At 42.2% G+C, this 16,181-nt stretch overlaps 1 protein-coding gene across 1 annotated transcript in view; it reads right to left on the reverse strand.

Annotated features, from left to right (window-relative positions):
- Window positions 1-16,181, reverse strand: part of hecw1a (HECT, C2 and WW domain containing E3 ubiquitin protein ligase 1a) — a gene marked incomplete at both ends in the record, with an annotated part of 355,736 nt that overhangs the window by 270,165 nt on the left and 69,390 nt on the right. The window contains one exon of the mRNA XM_083631916.1: window positions 11,377-11,471. Within this exon, the coding sequence (XP_083488042.1) occupies window positions 11,377-11,471 (95 nt within the window). The remainder of the gene's footprint in view (window positions 1-11,376; window positions 11,472-16,181) is intronic.

Genomic DNA, 16,181 nt, shown 5'->3' on the forward strand with positions numbered 1-16,181 from the left:
TATAAACATAGGCTACAATATTATAGGCTGTGTGTGGTAGTTAAAACATAGGTTGACGTTTATTTATGTTTGTAGTTTAAACAAAAACATAAATACTGTAGGCTACATACAGTACAACACAAAAGGCTGTTATTTACCTTTTGTCGCCACCTGGTGAGTAAATATATATGTAACTAAAAGCATTACAATTGACAACCGGTCCTGCATGTATCTACCGGTCCTTGGCACAAAAAAGGTTGGTAACCCCTGGTTTAACTGACCTGGCAACCCCTATGGCTGCTGGGTTCTACACGCTTGCTTGACACTGATAGGGCTACAAACGATCATCGTTTGTTTGTTTTAAATATTCCTCTAAATATGGCTAAAAGAGAGTCCCCTCCTTACACCACCCCCTACTTAAAAGTACTTCCAGCACGGATGCCCCCAAACCCCCACCCCTGGGAGGGGGCCCCTAATCTATATCCTGCTTAGGGCCCCCAGATGGCTAGGGCCGGCACTGGACAGAGGGATTTGAGAGTGACACGCAGGGAGGGGAAAGGAATTCCATAAATGGTCAGAGCCAGTCGGTCGGAGCCAATGGCAGAGCTTGCAGGGAGCGGAAAAGGATTTTCTTCCGTTGCCGTCCGGAGTCCCTTGCGTTCCGGTTATTCATGCATTCAAACGAGCCTGCCCCCAGAGGTTAACCCTTGTACCCTGCAGGCGCGGAATCCTCAATTTAATCCTGGTCCATCTGATGGACCTTAACGGGAATACTGTACTAATTTATAAATATTAATTCAAATTTTAAAATTTTTGACTGCTTATAATTCGTTGGTAACTTCTTCCCTAATACCTCATACCAACATTTCATACCTATTCGAATTTTAACCCCTCAAATGCCAGTGTACAGTAAGTACAGTAAAAAAAAAAAAGTACATAAAAAAAAAAAAAGTGATTTTTTTTTCCATTTCCATAAAGACAAACTGGCTTTGGGTCTGATATTATGGGCAGGTTGGGGTGTTTTACAAAAGTCACCACTGCAAGATGCCTAGTATCAAAGATTCGCAGGCATGATGTCACAATAGCTATGACATCACTAGCCTATGACATCATCAGTGATGTCATGAGATGATTTTTTGTCAATAATATGTCACTGATGACATTACTGATGATGTCACAGACATTGTGACATCATCAGTGGGTTTTTGTATTTTTTGTGATTTTTTGTAAAAATAGTATTTTTTCATATTTTGAGCCAAAAATCCAAAAAGCGCATGTTTTGGACTACCAGCCATTTTCCCCCAAAAACACAAACGAGCTTTAGTCCAGCATCTATCCTGGTCTAAAGGCTTCAAATCAGTAGTGTGGATTGTCAAATTCAGTTTTATAATATTTTCCCATCTTTGGCATAGGAATCAGTTTTTTTTACATTTCATGTAAACTGTATGGAATTGATTGCTATGCCAAAACTGGGGGAATATGGGGAAATAGGCAAACACATTAGAAACTACAATTTTAACCGCTGGAGTCAAGGTGAGATGTGTAACATCAAGGAAATAATGATTTTTTGAAAAATTTGCTGGAAGTAAAAAAAAAAAGTTATTTTTGTGCAAAATTAACATTGAAATCAATGGGACAACTATGCAATGGACTTTGAGACCATGTACCTCCCCCAAAATTTCTACCAACTCCAAGGTTAGATATTAAGGTCAAAGTTCAAGGTATTTGGTCCAGGATGCCCGCTGAAATAAATGAAATAAATTAATTTTGTGAAAATTTGCTGGGAGTACCAATAGAGTGGTTTCAATGGAAGTCAATGGGTCCATCAGATGGACCAGGAGTAAATTGAGGAGTATTTTTGAAAATAGGTCTTAGGATCGTATAAAAATGATAACTATGATTGATTTTTGTCAAATACCCCAAAAAAAATACCTAGCCTTAATTTAAGACCATATACTCAAAAAATGGCGAAACAGCCCATACGCGAATGCAGGAAAAGTCCATCAGATGGACTAGGAGGGTACAAGGGTAGAAAACAATAGATTTTTTTTTAACCAATGGATTCCCAGATTGCTTAAAATGTGAACATTTTCTGGTTTCTTTACTCCTTTATGACAGTAAACTGAATATATCTTTGGATTTTGGAAAAACAAGACATTTGAGGACGTCAACTTGGGCTTTGGGGAACACTGATCCCAACTGTTTACCACTTTCTGACATTTTATAGACCAATCAACTAATCAATTAATCGAGCAAATAATCAACAGATTAATCAATAAAAATAATCGTTAGTTGCAACTTGCAGCCCTACCTGATTCCACTTCCTCTTTCACCATGTGTTCCCTAAATTAAAACATAAATTAGACAATTGACTAAAAGGCTTCAGTTTTCCACGGGAAATGTGATGAGTTCTCAGGCCCTGTTTACACGGCGACGCTCCCTGCATAAAACGGCAAACTTTTTTAGCATTAGTGCCTTCCTTTTACACGGTGACGGCGTTATTGGGGGGTGAAAACGCCAAAATCTGAAAACAGGTCCCAGAGTGGAATTCTTGAAAACGCTGCCTCTTACTGTCGCTGTGTAAAGTGGAGAAACGCTATTCAGGTGATGACACAGCCCCCCTTCGCCATGTTAGACAATGCTAGGCAATAGGAACATTGAACTAGCCCAATACAGCCTTATGGCACAGGCATAATCGCATTGACATTCAACAAATGTGATAACGATTTGCTAAAAACACAATCTGCGTTAAGTCCCCCCTACTAACGTTGCACATAGCCTATTAATCACTGTCTCCCGCATTGAATAATTGACAACAACTCACTCTCTGCGATGCATTTCTCCAGGTGAAGTCCCAATTGTACTCAGGTCTTTTTTATGTTGCTTTACTGGGGTTTTATTATGTAATCCAATCTGGAGCATGATCTGGAGCAGTTTATTAGGCTACCATTTGTGACATCTGTGTCAGACACGTGGAAAATGCATTTAAAAACTTTAATCACAAAGCTAAATCAAGCCCGGTAGAAACAGAGACAGAATAGGGGAAGCTAGGCGTTTTTACCTTCAAAATAAAAGCCGTATTTTATAACTGGGTAAATAAAAATCAGCGTCGTCGACTCACTGCGTGTTAAAATTGACTTTTAGTTGTCTGTGTTCTATATGTCTTCTGTGTATTTCGGATCACACATAAAAAACGTTGCGACATGCATCAATAAGACTATTAGTTTATTTAATTACCATTATTGTGAAGGTTTTAACCAGAAGTTTCAATGTTGTTCTGGCTCACTTGACGCTTTTGCGGCTTCAGTCAGCAGACAGTCTGCACGCAAATCATTATCACACCAGCTGTGTGTAAATGCAAAATAAAAGGTGAGGACGCAATGCTAGTTTGCCGTTTTATGCAGAGACGGTTGTCGTCTAAACATGGCCTCAGTGTCCTGAGCTGACTGAGCTCTGATGATGTGAACAAAGTCACTGGACAGAGATAAAGAAGCCTCTGAGATGTTGACATGTGGAGCGGCGAGAAGCAATTAAAGCATTATCATGATGGATAACTGCTACAGATAGACCCATATATGGGGCTGATAATGTCCTGTTACTACAAATCAGATACGGTCCAACTGTTAAGATATTTAATGTGAGCTACTCTGTGAGGATCTCTCGGTCACTCATTCTCTCTGTCTCTCTCTCACTCACTCACTCACACTCACACACACACACACACACACACACACACACACACACACACACACACACACACACAGCCAAATGATAATCATCCTGATAATAAAGGTGTATAATTTTTGTAATCTTAGGGAATGCCATGAAGGATCACAGGATTGACCGTGCGATGGGGGTCTGCAAGAAGGTGATCAGCGCTTTCTCCTATTCACCTTATTCACCACGCCCACTTTTTCTCTCTTCCGCGTTCAACGCAAACGTATTTGTTCTTCCGGTTCAGCGCTAGTTGCCTTCTGTGGCTAATATTAGCCGCTAGTTAGTTATGTTATATGGCAGTAAAATGCCACTGAATGACCAAATTGATATAACTTTTAACCATTTCGAGTAACACTGTTTCCATACGGATCACCAGCGTTAGTTTGTTGTTTATAACGTGGCTATATTCATAACGTTTCTATCTCGGATGCGTTATTTCGAATCGCACATAGGTTACGCCAACCTATGTGCGTTTCAGGACGCAACAGCCTCGACTCCACTAACGTCATCTTTAGAGCACAATATTCCTGGAATGCAAGTTTAACTAAACAGTTACATGTCCTCTGCATTCTACATAAAATTAAGATATTACGGGTTGTTTTATTTTGTATGTTACATACGTATTGGCCAAGATATGTTAGTTTATGGGGGAGTAATTTTGCCACTTTATAGGAGGGGAGTGTGCGCGGCCATTTTGCCTGCGGGGTTTTTGGCAAGTCAAAACGGAAATACTATTACGAAATGACGTAATGCGGAAGCGTCCATGTGTGGGCAAAGAATAAGGTGAATAGTTGGAGAAAAAAGAGGGGGCTGACAGATGCACAGCAGAAGCTGAAACTGCCTGAACACTTGCTAAAGACAGACTGGTTGGCCGGGTCTTCGAGCAGTAGAAGGCCATCGTCCAGGTCCTCTCTAACGACCGAAAAACCAGACACCTCATCCCCTCATGGCAGGACATTGATGTACTCGAGGCCATCAACAAGTCACTGAACCCTCTGGTTGCAGATGCACTTTCTGGGGAGGAATATGTAAGTGTGTTTTTTGTGAAACCAACACTCCACCTCTTCAACAACTCAATCCTGGCAGTGCAAGAGGATTACACAGACCTCGCCAAATGCATCAAAAATAAGATATTGGATTATCTCAAACAAATATATTATGTATTGTATTGTATATTGTAGTGAAATATAATTATTAAAGTGATTATTGTGATTATAATAATGATTATAATGATAATAATTATTGAGATAGCCTATGTATATATATATATATATATATATATATATATATATATATATATATATATATATATATATATGTGTATGTATGTATATACGGGTAATGCAATGTATATGCAGTGTAATTATCAATTTTGTAATTATTTGAATTTGAGAATTATTGTCTCTGTTTTGTTTATAATTGATTATTCGATAATCATTTTTCTGTTTGTATAGCTTGCTTAAGTAAGAAGGGTAGGCGCTATAAGCTATAGCTTCAGCCTACACCTTTTCGGTCTAACAGCCTCGTGCTGCTTTGTTTGTACTTTTTTTGTTTTATTTTATGAAATGTTTTAATTGCCCATGACCGAAAAAAAATAAAAATAAAAATAAATATGGCGACCCACCAACACAAGAGCTGCTCGACGTGGCCTCTGCCCTGGACCCGAGGCTCAAGCTAATTATGTCATTGAAGGCAGCCGAGGGTCAATTGAAGCCAGACTGAAAACTGAGATGAAGACTATCGTGGTAATAATCATCATCATCATCATCATCATAATCATATTCATGTTAATGATGATAATAATAAATGAAATGTACACATCTGACAGTAAATACAATTAAGTGAATTATTGTGTTGTAAAAGTGTTATAATGTAATTCTAGGTTTGAATATTAAACCCCATAACCATTTAGACAGATTAAACATGTTCATATTTTCTTTACCATCAGCCTCACCAACAAGGCCTGGAAACCCCTTCCACCAAGGACCTCACCAACAACCCCCCCCCCCCCCCACACACACACACACACACACAAACCCACTACCTCCTCCTAAACTCAGCTGATCAACCCCCCCCCCCCTCCCCATAAAACTGTAACTCATATCTAATTTAATGCCTGTTTAACTGGGACTGTAAATTCATGTAAATTCCCTGCACATGTACTGTAATGCCTATTTAACTTGGCCTGTAAATTTCATGTACATTCAATGTAAACTCTTATTTAACTCCGACTGTAAATTCATGTAAATTCACTGCCTATTTAACGCCTATTTAACTCAGTCTGTAAATCTCATGTAAATTCAACGTAAATTAATATTTATTATCCACAGAACACTTCACCACTCATGTACATATTGTATATATTTACTCGATTTGATTGCACTTGCAACTTTGTAATTGTCTTTAGTTATCTTCCTACTTCTTATCTCTGTATATTGATGTGACCGCTACGCTGCATACAGACACTAAGACAAATTCCTCGTATGTAACTGATTCTGATTTTGATTTACAATATTTGTCCCCTCCAAGGAGAAGGCCCCTCTTGAGACCGCAGTGATGGTGATGCCTGCTAATGACACTGAGGACGCTGCTGCTGGTGCACTGAAGAAGAAGAAGAAGGGCCTATAGGCAGCTTCTTCAAGGTCACTGACAGCACAGCTCCAGGACGTGCTCTGCAACCGGACCAGGCCATAGCTTTTGAAATACAGTCCTACCTCTAGGCAGGGACAATGGACACTGAGGAAGACCCACTGCAGTGGTGGAAGCAATCCCAGCAGCTCTACCCACATCTCTCCATCCTGGCAAAGGAATATCTTTGCATCCCAGTCACAAGTGCCTCTTCAGAGAGGGTCTTCAGTACAGGTGGAAATTAGCGGTGCACCAATCACGTTTTTTGCCACCGATCGCCTATGAGAAATATATATATATATATATATATATATATATATATATATATATATATATATATATATATATATATATATATACAGTATATAGAAGAAGTAGTGCCCTGTGCACAGCTGTGCTGCTAGTCCCGGGTGCAGCTGGAGCAGGAACAGCAGAAATAGCAGTAGAAAGGAAATCCAGCGCACACCAGGTTGTCAGAATAGACTTCTTTTATTTAAGTAGCATAGATATGGGAACAACGCGTTTCGCTGTTGCTTCATCAGGTTCGCTTTACAAATGAATGGCACAGGGGTGGGTTTAAAAAGGCTGTACCATCAATTATCAATTATCAACAGGTGAGTAACATTACAGATCATGTGACAGCATGATTTGCAGACCATGTGACAGCAAGAGAATGCAGTTCATACATGTTTCAAAAGACAAGTACATCAAGTTAAATATAGCAATATCAAGTGTCACAATTACATAGATTAGAAAATATAAATTAAAAAAAATATATATGTGGAAGAATTTCAAAAGGACATGGTCAGACACATTTATTTATTTATAAATGTGTCTGACCATGTCCTTTTGAAATTTGAAATTGGAGGAGAAGGCTCTTGACTGCAATTACTGTAGCTGCAGTGGGACTGCACATTAGTATAATGTTAGCTTGATGCTAATCGCGGCTAACTAATATTGATTTACATTTATAGAAATTACCACCGAGCTCCACTAATAACGTAACCGTCTTGTGTGGATAATGAATGTAACAGTCGTAAATATGCCTAACGTTACTGTTATGCTTATGAAACATAGTTTTATTGTTCAGTTTGGTCAACTCCAGGCATTACAATACACGGTACTGTACATACAAAGGAAGCAGGGTAGTTCCTGACTCACGGTAACGTGAATATCCTATCCATTTCCCTGCAGCCAATGTAAGCCAAAACACGGCCAAACATGCCACAATAACGTCCGATAATTCATCCAGAATCCTTGCTGGGCATCTCGAGGCTGATCTGACCGATAAATTGTCCAGGTTGCCGTTTTCAAGTGACTTTTATGAGTTAATGTTACAAAAGCAACCAACAGTGTGCTGTTGCCAGGCAGTATGCTTGTGTGCGTGCGAGTATGGTGCCCGCGCGTCAGCTCGTTCACACGCTGCCTGCAGTTACTCTAACGGCCACCGGTGTCAGTAATAGTTAGAACTTACGGATAGGACCTTTACATTGCAACATGGAGCTACTAGCCACATAAGACCGCAGATCGGAATCGAACCCGGGTCGGGCGTGCGAAGGGCCGAGTCTTCGTGGTATGCGTGCTACCAGGTGAGCTACAAGGACGCACAACTGGTGTCTACTATTAACTGAGCAGAGTTGTACCACAGACAGACTCCTTTCAATCAATAAATCAATACGAAGTTCCCCCTCCCATGCTTCTCTAATCCTCTGCGTTCCCCCCTCACTCGCACTGATTAACAGCTCGCCTTAAATATCGCTGTAGAAAAGCCAATCGCCAATTTACAATTTGATCGCAAATCGCAGCAGCCCTACTCTAGACCTCTTGTATACTAATGTAAAAGACATGCAAATCCACTGCACTACTACTACTAAGATGGGTCTAGAGCAGAAGGGAGGATCGCTGCTTGATGGAGATCAGGACCTGGCTGATGACCTGAATGTGTTTTTTAACACATTGACTGCCAGCCGTTTTTTTTTGCTGTAGGTAGCTTTTGCCAAGCCGTTTTTTTGAGGATTCTGGCTCATTTTACAAGAGCCGAGGATTATTTTCTGCTTGGAGTTTGTCAACACAAAGTTCACAAAAGTACTAATAGAATGTGTGCTTTCTCTGTCTAAAAGAGTTAGTTTGTAGAGTTAGTAGTTATGTAGATATTAGCCGTTGAGTACAGCATGGTTTTAGCGTCTGAGAGTGAAAGCTGAGATAATCGCAGTTTTGTGAAATTCAATCAAACAGGCAGAACAGTCACTTTAACCATTTATTTTTGGCATCAGTGAGAGATCAGACATCCAAACAATATAGTTCCGAACGCCCTCTCCTTCAACTCCTCCCTCCGTGGGCGTGTCTAGTGGCTTTCAGCCTGCGTTTGTCACAAGCGAGTGCTCTGCTGCTGGGAGTTTGAGCAGCCTCCCTCCCTGGCAGCGAGTTTGAGCAGCCTCCCTCCCTGGCAGCGAGTGTGGATAGGTCTCACTCGTCTCTTGGGTTTGAGAGCCCCGATGAAGCCCCGTGCGACTCTAGGCTTTATGCTGCCCACCCATCCATTTCTGGAACCCCCCACCGCAGCAGCGCGAAAGCGTCCCCGCCTACAGTATGAGAATGAGGCTCGTTCGTTTCTGACTGTAAAATCGCCAAGCCATTTCCTTGAGAATGGAGGAAGCAGCCGCGGGAGGCGGCTGCTTTTGGTTGACTTTCTCTCTGTCGGGAGAGGACCGTCGCCACCTAGCTGGTCGGTAAAATAGATTATACACATTCAATACTTCCAATATCTCCATAGGAGACGCGGGGGGCATTGATCCACGTAGCACCGTCAAAAAAAAAATCGAACCGCTGGATTTTTTTTGACGTATTAATACGTCAGTGGCAGTCAACGTGTTAACAGATACAGCCCCACCCCATCTTGTCCGTTGTCTGTGCCACTCTCTCATCCCTCCACCACTGCACCTATAACTTCCCCTATATGATTTGACTCTTCTCCGGTCAGGAGGGAACTGAACAAACTGAAGCAGGGAAAAGCGGCTGGACCCGACAAAACTAGCCCCAGTCTGCTGAAGACCTGCTCTGGACCTGACAAAACTAGCCCCAGTCTGCTGAAGACCTGCTCTGGACCTGACAAAACTAGCCCCAGTCTGCTGAAGACCTGCTCTGGACCTGACAAAACTAGCCACAGTCTGCTGAAGACCTGCTATGGACCTGACAAAACTTAGCCCCAGTCTGCTGAAGACCTGCTTTGGACCCGATAAAATCAAACCTAGTCTGCTGAAGACCTGCTCTGGACCTGACCAAATTAACCCCAGTCTGCTGAAGGCCTGCCCTGGACCTGGCCAAATTAGCCCCAGTCTGCTGAAGGCCTGCTCTGGACCTGACAAAATCAGCCCCAGTCTGCTGAAGACCTGCTCTGGACCTGACAAAACTAGCCCCAGTCTGCTGAAGACCTGCTCTGGACCTGACAAAACTAGCCACAGTCTGCTGAAGACCTGCTATGGACCTGACAAAACTTAGCCCCAGTCTGCTGAAGACCTGCTTTGGACCCGATAAAATCAAACCTAGTCTGCTGAAGACCTGCTCTGGACCTGACCAAATTAGCCCCAGTCTGCTGAAGGCCTGCTCTGGACCTGACAAAATCAGCCCCAGTCTGTTGAAGACCTGCTCTGGACCTGACAAAATTAACCCCAGTCTGCTGAAGGCCTGCTCTGGACCTGACCAAATTAGCCCCAGTCTGCTGAAGACCTGCTCTGGACTGTTATGTGGCATTCTCACACATTCAACATGAGCCTGCAGTTACAGAGGATTTCCACATTGTGGAAACATCTTGTCTGGTCCCTGTTCCAAAAAAGAGACGCCCCACTGACTCGAATCTACATGCAACAGAGGGCCCTTGCAGATCTAGACACTTCTGGTGCAACTGTGAGGATTACATTGTTTGATTTTTCAAGAACATTCAATACAATCCAGCCAGGGCTGCTGTGTGAGAAGGTGAGGAGGATGAAGATGGAGCCAGCATTAGTGTCTTCGGTCATGGACTACCTGACCTGCAGACCACAGTATGTGCACCTACAGAACTGTGTTTCTGTAAAAATCCTGAGCAGCACGGGGCTCCACAAGGAAGTCTTCTCCCCATTCTTCTTCACACTGTATACATCTGACTTCCAATACAACTCAGACAGCTGCTTTCTCTAGAAATTCTCTGACGACTCGGCAGTTGTTGGATGTATTGAGGGAGGAGGTGAGATGGCACAATTGAGGACTTTGTAGTTTGGTGTAACCACAACCATCTACAGCAGGGATGGGCAACTTTGATGATAGAGAGGGCCACAAAAAAAATTACCTCGCTACCAGAGGGCCAGATTGTGACCGTGCCCTTCCACCAGTAGTAATCAAAGTTTATTATACCAACATTTATATTTTTCATATGCAAATTTTGTAATTCTTCCACTCAGATTACACCAGAAACTTTGCTCTAGCTTTAAAACAGCCTGCTACAGCAATTTGATGGAGTACATCACCCAAATATGTCATATTAATCAGATAATGTCGCATGTGCAATGTGCATCCTGGATATAGTTTGTTACAATAGTGTTAGCTCAAATACTAACGTTAAACAGTATGTGTATGGACAATGCTAACGCCATTAGCGCCATGTTCTGGGATGTACAATAAAATAAAAACACAGATTTGCTGGTCTAACCTAACCTAACCAAAAACATCTACCTTGTAAAATAAAATAAAAAATAAAAAAAAAGAGAGAAATTGACCCAAGCGCCACACTGAGTGAGGTCGAGGGCCACATGTGGCCCGCGGGCCACCAGTTGCCCACCCCTGATCTACAGCTCAACATATGAAAGACTAAGGAAATGGCTGTGGAATTTGGGCAGAAGAGGCCCAAACCAGCTCCCGTTATAAATTGAGTCAAAAACACATATACAAAGTTATAACCAAGTCAAAAACACATCAGTACCAGGCTGTACCAAGTCAAAGACACATCAGTAGCAGGCTGTACCAAGGCAAGGCGTGTAAGTAGTGTGAGTAATATGAGTAATATGGGGTAAGACTCACGGGTGCAGAGAGGGTCTTGATGGTGACACTGGGCGTGGTGGCCCTCAGGGCCCCGGTGACACCGTGGTAATACCTAAAGCAGACCTGGGTCTCAGCTAGGACAGGAGACAGGGACAGAGAGGGGACAGGGCACAGGGACAGGGAGAGATATAGAGAGAGGGAGACACACAATGAGGATGAGGTAGAGAATAAACATTGAAAAGTCATCAGCTGGTGATTCTGGCTCAACAAATTTGCCACTTGGTCCAGCAAAGTCCTCCTAACCTGAGGCTTTCATGTTTGTCTAAACATAACCATCTGGGAAGGAGTCACTCGGGAAACCCTTTCAAAGGGCAGGCACTTTAAAAAAATACCTGGCAGGGCTCCACATTAACAGCTGCCCAGTTGCCCTTGGCAACTATAAAAAAAGTCAACCATTTCTTGGTCTTGGCCAGGCAGCTGCTGGGCTCATGCAAGTACGGGACATGTGCGCAAGTGCAAGCACAGGCTGCCTGCAGTTCGTGTCAGAAGTTACGGAATGGGCCTTTAATAATCTAAGACCAGGGTTCCCAAACTTAAGAATGCTGGAGCCCACTCTGAAAGGCGAATATCTTCCGAGGCCCATCCAACAACTCAACACACAAGAGATGTATTTCCATATATGTTTTTATTTCATTAACAGAGAATGTGAACTTGGGCATATGGCTAATCCATCCACAGACAAAACATTTAGGCAAAACACCCAAAAGCCAGATTGCCAACATTTTCTCCCCTTTAGTCATCATAAATTTGCCTGCACACAGGGGTTAAAGTGGTATTTGGCAGGTGATTTTGAAAAGAAAACACACTCACATTTCACTTCCTACCACACTCCAAACAATGCACTGCACTTTTCTTTGCTTTTGGCTATATTGAATTCAAATGAGCCTGACATGGTTTTAAGACGGGCTGCGGTACATCACCCAAATATGTCTAATTAATCACATTGTTTCTTACAATAGTGTAAGCTAACATTAAACAGTATGTGGATGCAAACGCCATTAGTGCCGTGTTCCAGGGTGTATAGTAGAATAAAAACACTGTGTTAGCTAACATTAAACATTAAACAGTATGTGGATGCTAACACCATTACTGCCATGTTCCAGGGTGTATAGTAGAATAAAAACACTGTGTTAGCTAACATTAAACATTAAACAGTATGTGGATGCTAACACCATTACTGCCATGTTCCAGGGTGTATAGTAGAATAAAAACACTGTGTTAGCTAACATTAAACATTAAACAGTATGTGGATGCTAACACCATTACTGCCATGTTCCAGGGTGTATAGTAGAATAAAAACACTGTGTTAGCTAACATTAAACATTAAACAGTATGTGGATGCTAACACCATTACTGCCATGTTCCAGGATGTATAGTAGAATAAAAACACTGTGTTAGCTAACATTAAACATTAAACAGTATGTGGATGCTAACACCATTACTGCCATGTTCCAGGATGTATAGTAGAATAAAAACACTGTGTTAGCTAACATTAAACATTAAACAGTATGTGGATGCTAACACCATTACTGCCATGTTCCAGGATGTATAGTAGAATAAAAACACTGTGTTAGCTAACATTAAACATTAAACAGTATGTGGATGCTAACACCATTACTGCCATGTTCCAGGATGTATAGTAGAATAAAAACACTGTGTTAGCTAACATTAAACATTAAACAGTATGTGGATGCTAACACCATTACTGCCATGTTCCAGGGTGTATAGTAGAATAAAAACACTGTTGGCTAACATTAAACAGTATGTGGATGCTAACACCATTAGTGCCATGGTCCACGATGTATAGTAGAACAAAAACACTGATTAGTGCCATGTTCCACGATGTATAGTAGAATAAAAACACAGATTTTGGTGGTCTAAACCAGTAGTTCTCAACCACCGGACTGCGGACCGTGCCAAGCTTTTGCTGCCAGGCTGGGAGAAAGCAATATGATTTGGCAGGGAGAAAGACAGAGAGAGACAGAGAGTGAGTTAGAGCGAGATACAGAGAGAGAGAGACAGAGAGAGCGAGAGAGAGAGAACGAGAGAGTGAGCTAGAGCGAGATACAGAGAGCAAGCGAGAGAGAGAGTGAGATAGAGCGAGATACAGAGAGAGAGTGACAGAGAGAGCGAGAGAGTGAGATGGAGCGAGATACAGAGAGAGAGCAAGACAGAGGGAGAGAGAGAGAGTGAGCTAGAGCGAGATACAGAGAGCAAGCGAGAGAGAGTGAGATGGAGCGAGATACAGAGAGAGAGCAAGACAGAGGGAGCGAGAGAGAGTGAGATAGAGCCAGATACAGAGAGCAAGCGAGAGAGACAGAGAGAGTGAGATGGAGTGAGATACAGAGAGAGAGCAAGACAGAGGGAGCGAGAGAGTGAGATAGAGCGAGATACAGAGAGAGAGACAGAGAGCGAGCGAGAGAGAAACAGAGTGAGATGGAGCGAGATACAGAGAGCGAGCGAGAGAGAAACAGAGTGAGATGGAGCGAGATACAGAGAGAGACAGAGAGCGAGCGAGACAGAGAGAGCGAGAGAGAGTGAGATGGAGCGAGATACAGAGAGCGAGCGAGAGAGAGAGTGAGATGGAGCGAGAGAGAGACAGAGAGAGTGAGAGTGAGAAAGAGCGAGACAGAACGAGCGAAAGAGAGAGACAGAGAGACCTATAGTTTGCATTAAGAGAGGGAGCGTGAAATTCAAAGTAAAAAGACAGGAGCGCAAGGAGAGGATTATAAAACATTGTGATTTTTTCCAGCAAGCATTAAAAAGAGCCCACGCTGGAGTGCTCAGAATGCACCGGAGCGTCACACCGCCACTTTTTTCTCCAAGAGAAAAGAGACAAGCAGATGCACACAAGCAGAGAGAGAGAGACAGAGGGAGACCGAAAGAGAGAGAGAGGGAGAGAGAGAAAGAGAGGGAGAGAGGCCGAGAAAGAGAGGGAGTGCACAGAGGAACAGAGTTTGCTTGGTGACTGGCGTGGAGCAAAGCATGTGAGATTATACAATTGGGTTCAATTCATTATTGAATCAAAGTGACCCACCCAAAACATGCACAGCTCTACACTGCATCCACAACATGATAAAACAATCTCTCCAGGTCTGTTTTGCCCAACCCAATTGTCTCCACTGCACAGAATGGTGTATCACTGTGAAGTTCCTGATGCATTCCGAGTCCGACGCACTGTTAACGAGTTCATATAGAGCTCAACAGGCACGTGACTTTTCGTGACATAATTTCCCCCGGAAGTAAGTTCTGCATCCATTTTCCCCGTAGACATTTCGATAAATCCAAATATAACGAGTTTTAAGGCTCGAACCAAGCCAAAAAGCCTTCCAGAGAATCCTGAGTGACCATAAAACATTCGGTTTAAGCGAGAACAAAAAATAACGAGAAACTGTTAACCGTTGTTATTTTTTGTTCTCGCTCGGTCTTATAGAGTCGCTCCTCCTGATCCTCTCTCTCTCCCTCCCGCACTGATCCTCTCTCTCTCCCTCCCGCACCAATCCTCTCTCTCTCCCTCCCGCTCACCTTGACCCCGCACTGATCCTCTCTCTCCCTCCCACACTGATCCTCTCTCAATTCAATTCAATTCAATTCAATGGGCTTTATTGGCATGATAAGGTGCATCTTACATTGCCAAAGCATACATTAGCAACACTTAGCAATTACAAAGAGTCAAAAACAGAAAACAAGACATTTTGTTACCCAGTAACATAAATCACAAAATCTGAAGATATTCAAAGAGGAAGAGAAAAGAAAATGTAATGGAATGTGATAAGATAGAATATAATAGAAGACTATTGTTGACCGGAATCTATTCAGAATAATAACAGAACAGTAATAAACGGGCAGTTAAACGTGATAGTGCAAATAGTGAGCAATTACAGTATATTAACAAAAGATTCACAGAATCTGTAAATAACCGTTGTTATTTTGAAATCTTCAGAAGAGAGAGAAAAACAAAACAAAGCAAAAAAGAATAAAATATAATAGAATAAGATAAAATAAAATATTAGTGTTGACCAAAAAACCTATTTGAAACAACAAATTTTAAACTTAAAAACTTACAATTTTAAATTTAAAGGGGTACTAACCCCCCAGATATGTATCAGAACAGTGATTTGAAAATACCTATGGAAAAAACCAAGAAATGACATATGCTCTTGTCTATACTAAACTCTTTGGCTGTGTTCAAGTCAAGATTTTTTTTCGGAAATCGACGCCATTACAGTTTGCCTACCGCCTCAAAAATAATTTATTTGAGAGGGGCAATATCTTTTATAAATATCAACAACTAGCCAACGCTGGTGGTCTGTATGGAAAGAGTGTTGCTCAAAATGGTTGAAAGTGATATCAATTTGGCCATTCAGTGGCGAACTAGAAATTTAATTATTTTTGTCCCATTTTGTCCCATGTGTGTGTGCGTGGCTTGTCTAAACTTACGTTAAAAGAGCCTCGCTGCTCACAGCACACAGCACAGTGAGGACAAACGCCCCGCTCTCAGCTTATGTAATCACAAAGCGAGATTTCTCCATTTCTCCATTCCCTCGTCCCATTTGCCATAAATCGCGCCATCAAATCCGTTTTTAATTTTCGTTTCTCCCTTTTCCATGATTCTTTGCAAAAGTTTTCCTCTCAGCTGCGTTCTCTCGGCTACGTTCTCCCCCGCCTCCCTCCTGCCAGACCCCGGCTGGCGAAACAGCCTCCTCCTCCTCCATGCATGGGGCGCTCTGTAACCTCACAGAGCAACAAACAAACACAGAGAAATAGCTGGTGTGCGATTTTTC

The sequence above is a fragment of the Poromitra crassiceps genome, assembly GCF_964638095.1.
Source record: "Poromitra crassiceps genome assembly, chromosome: 2".
In the NCBI taxonomy this organism is placed as follows: domain Eukaryota; kingdom Metazoa; phylum Chordata; class Actinopteri; order Beryciformes; family Melamphaidae; genus Poromitra; species Poromitra crassiceps.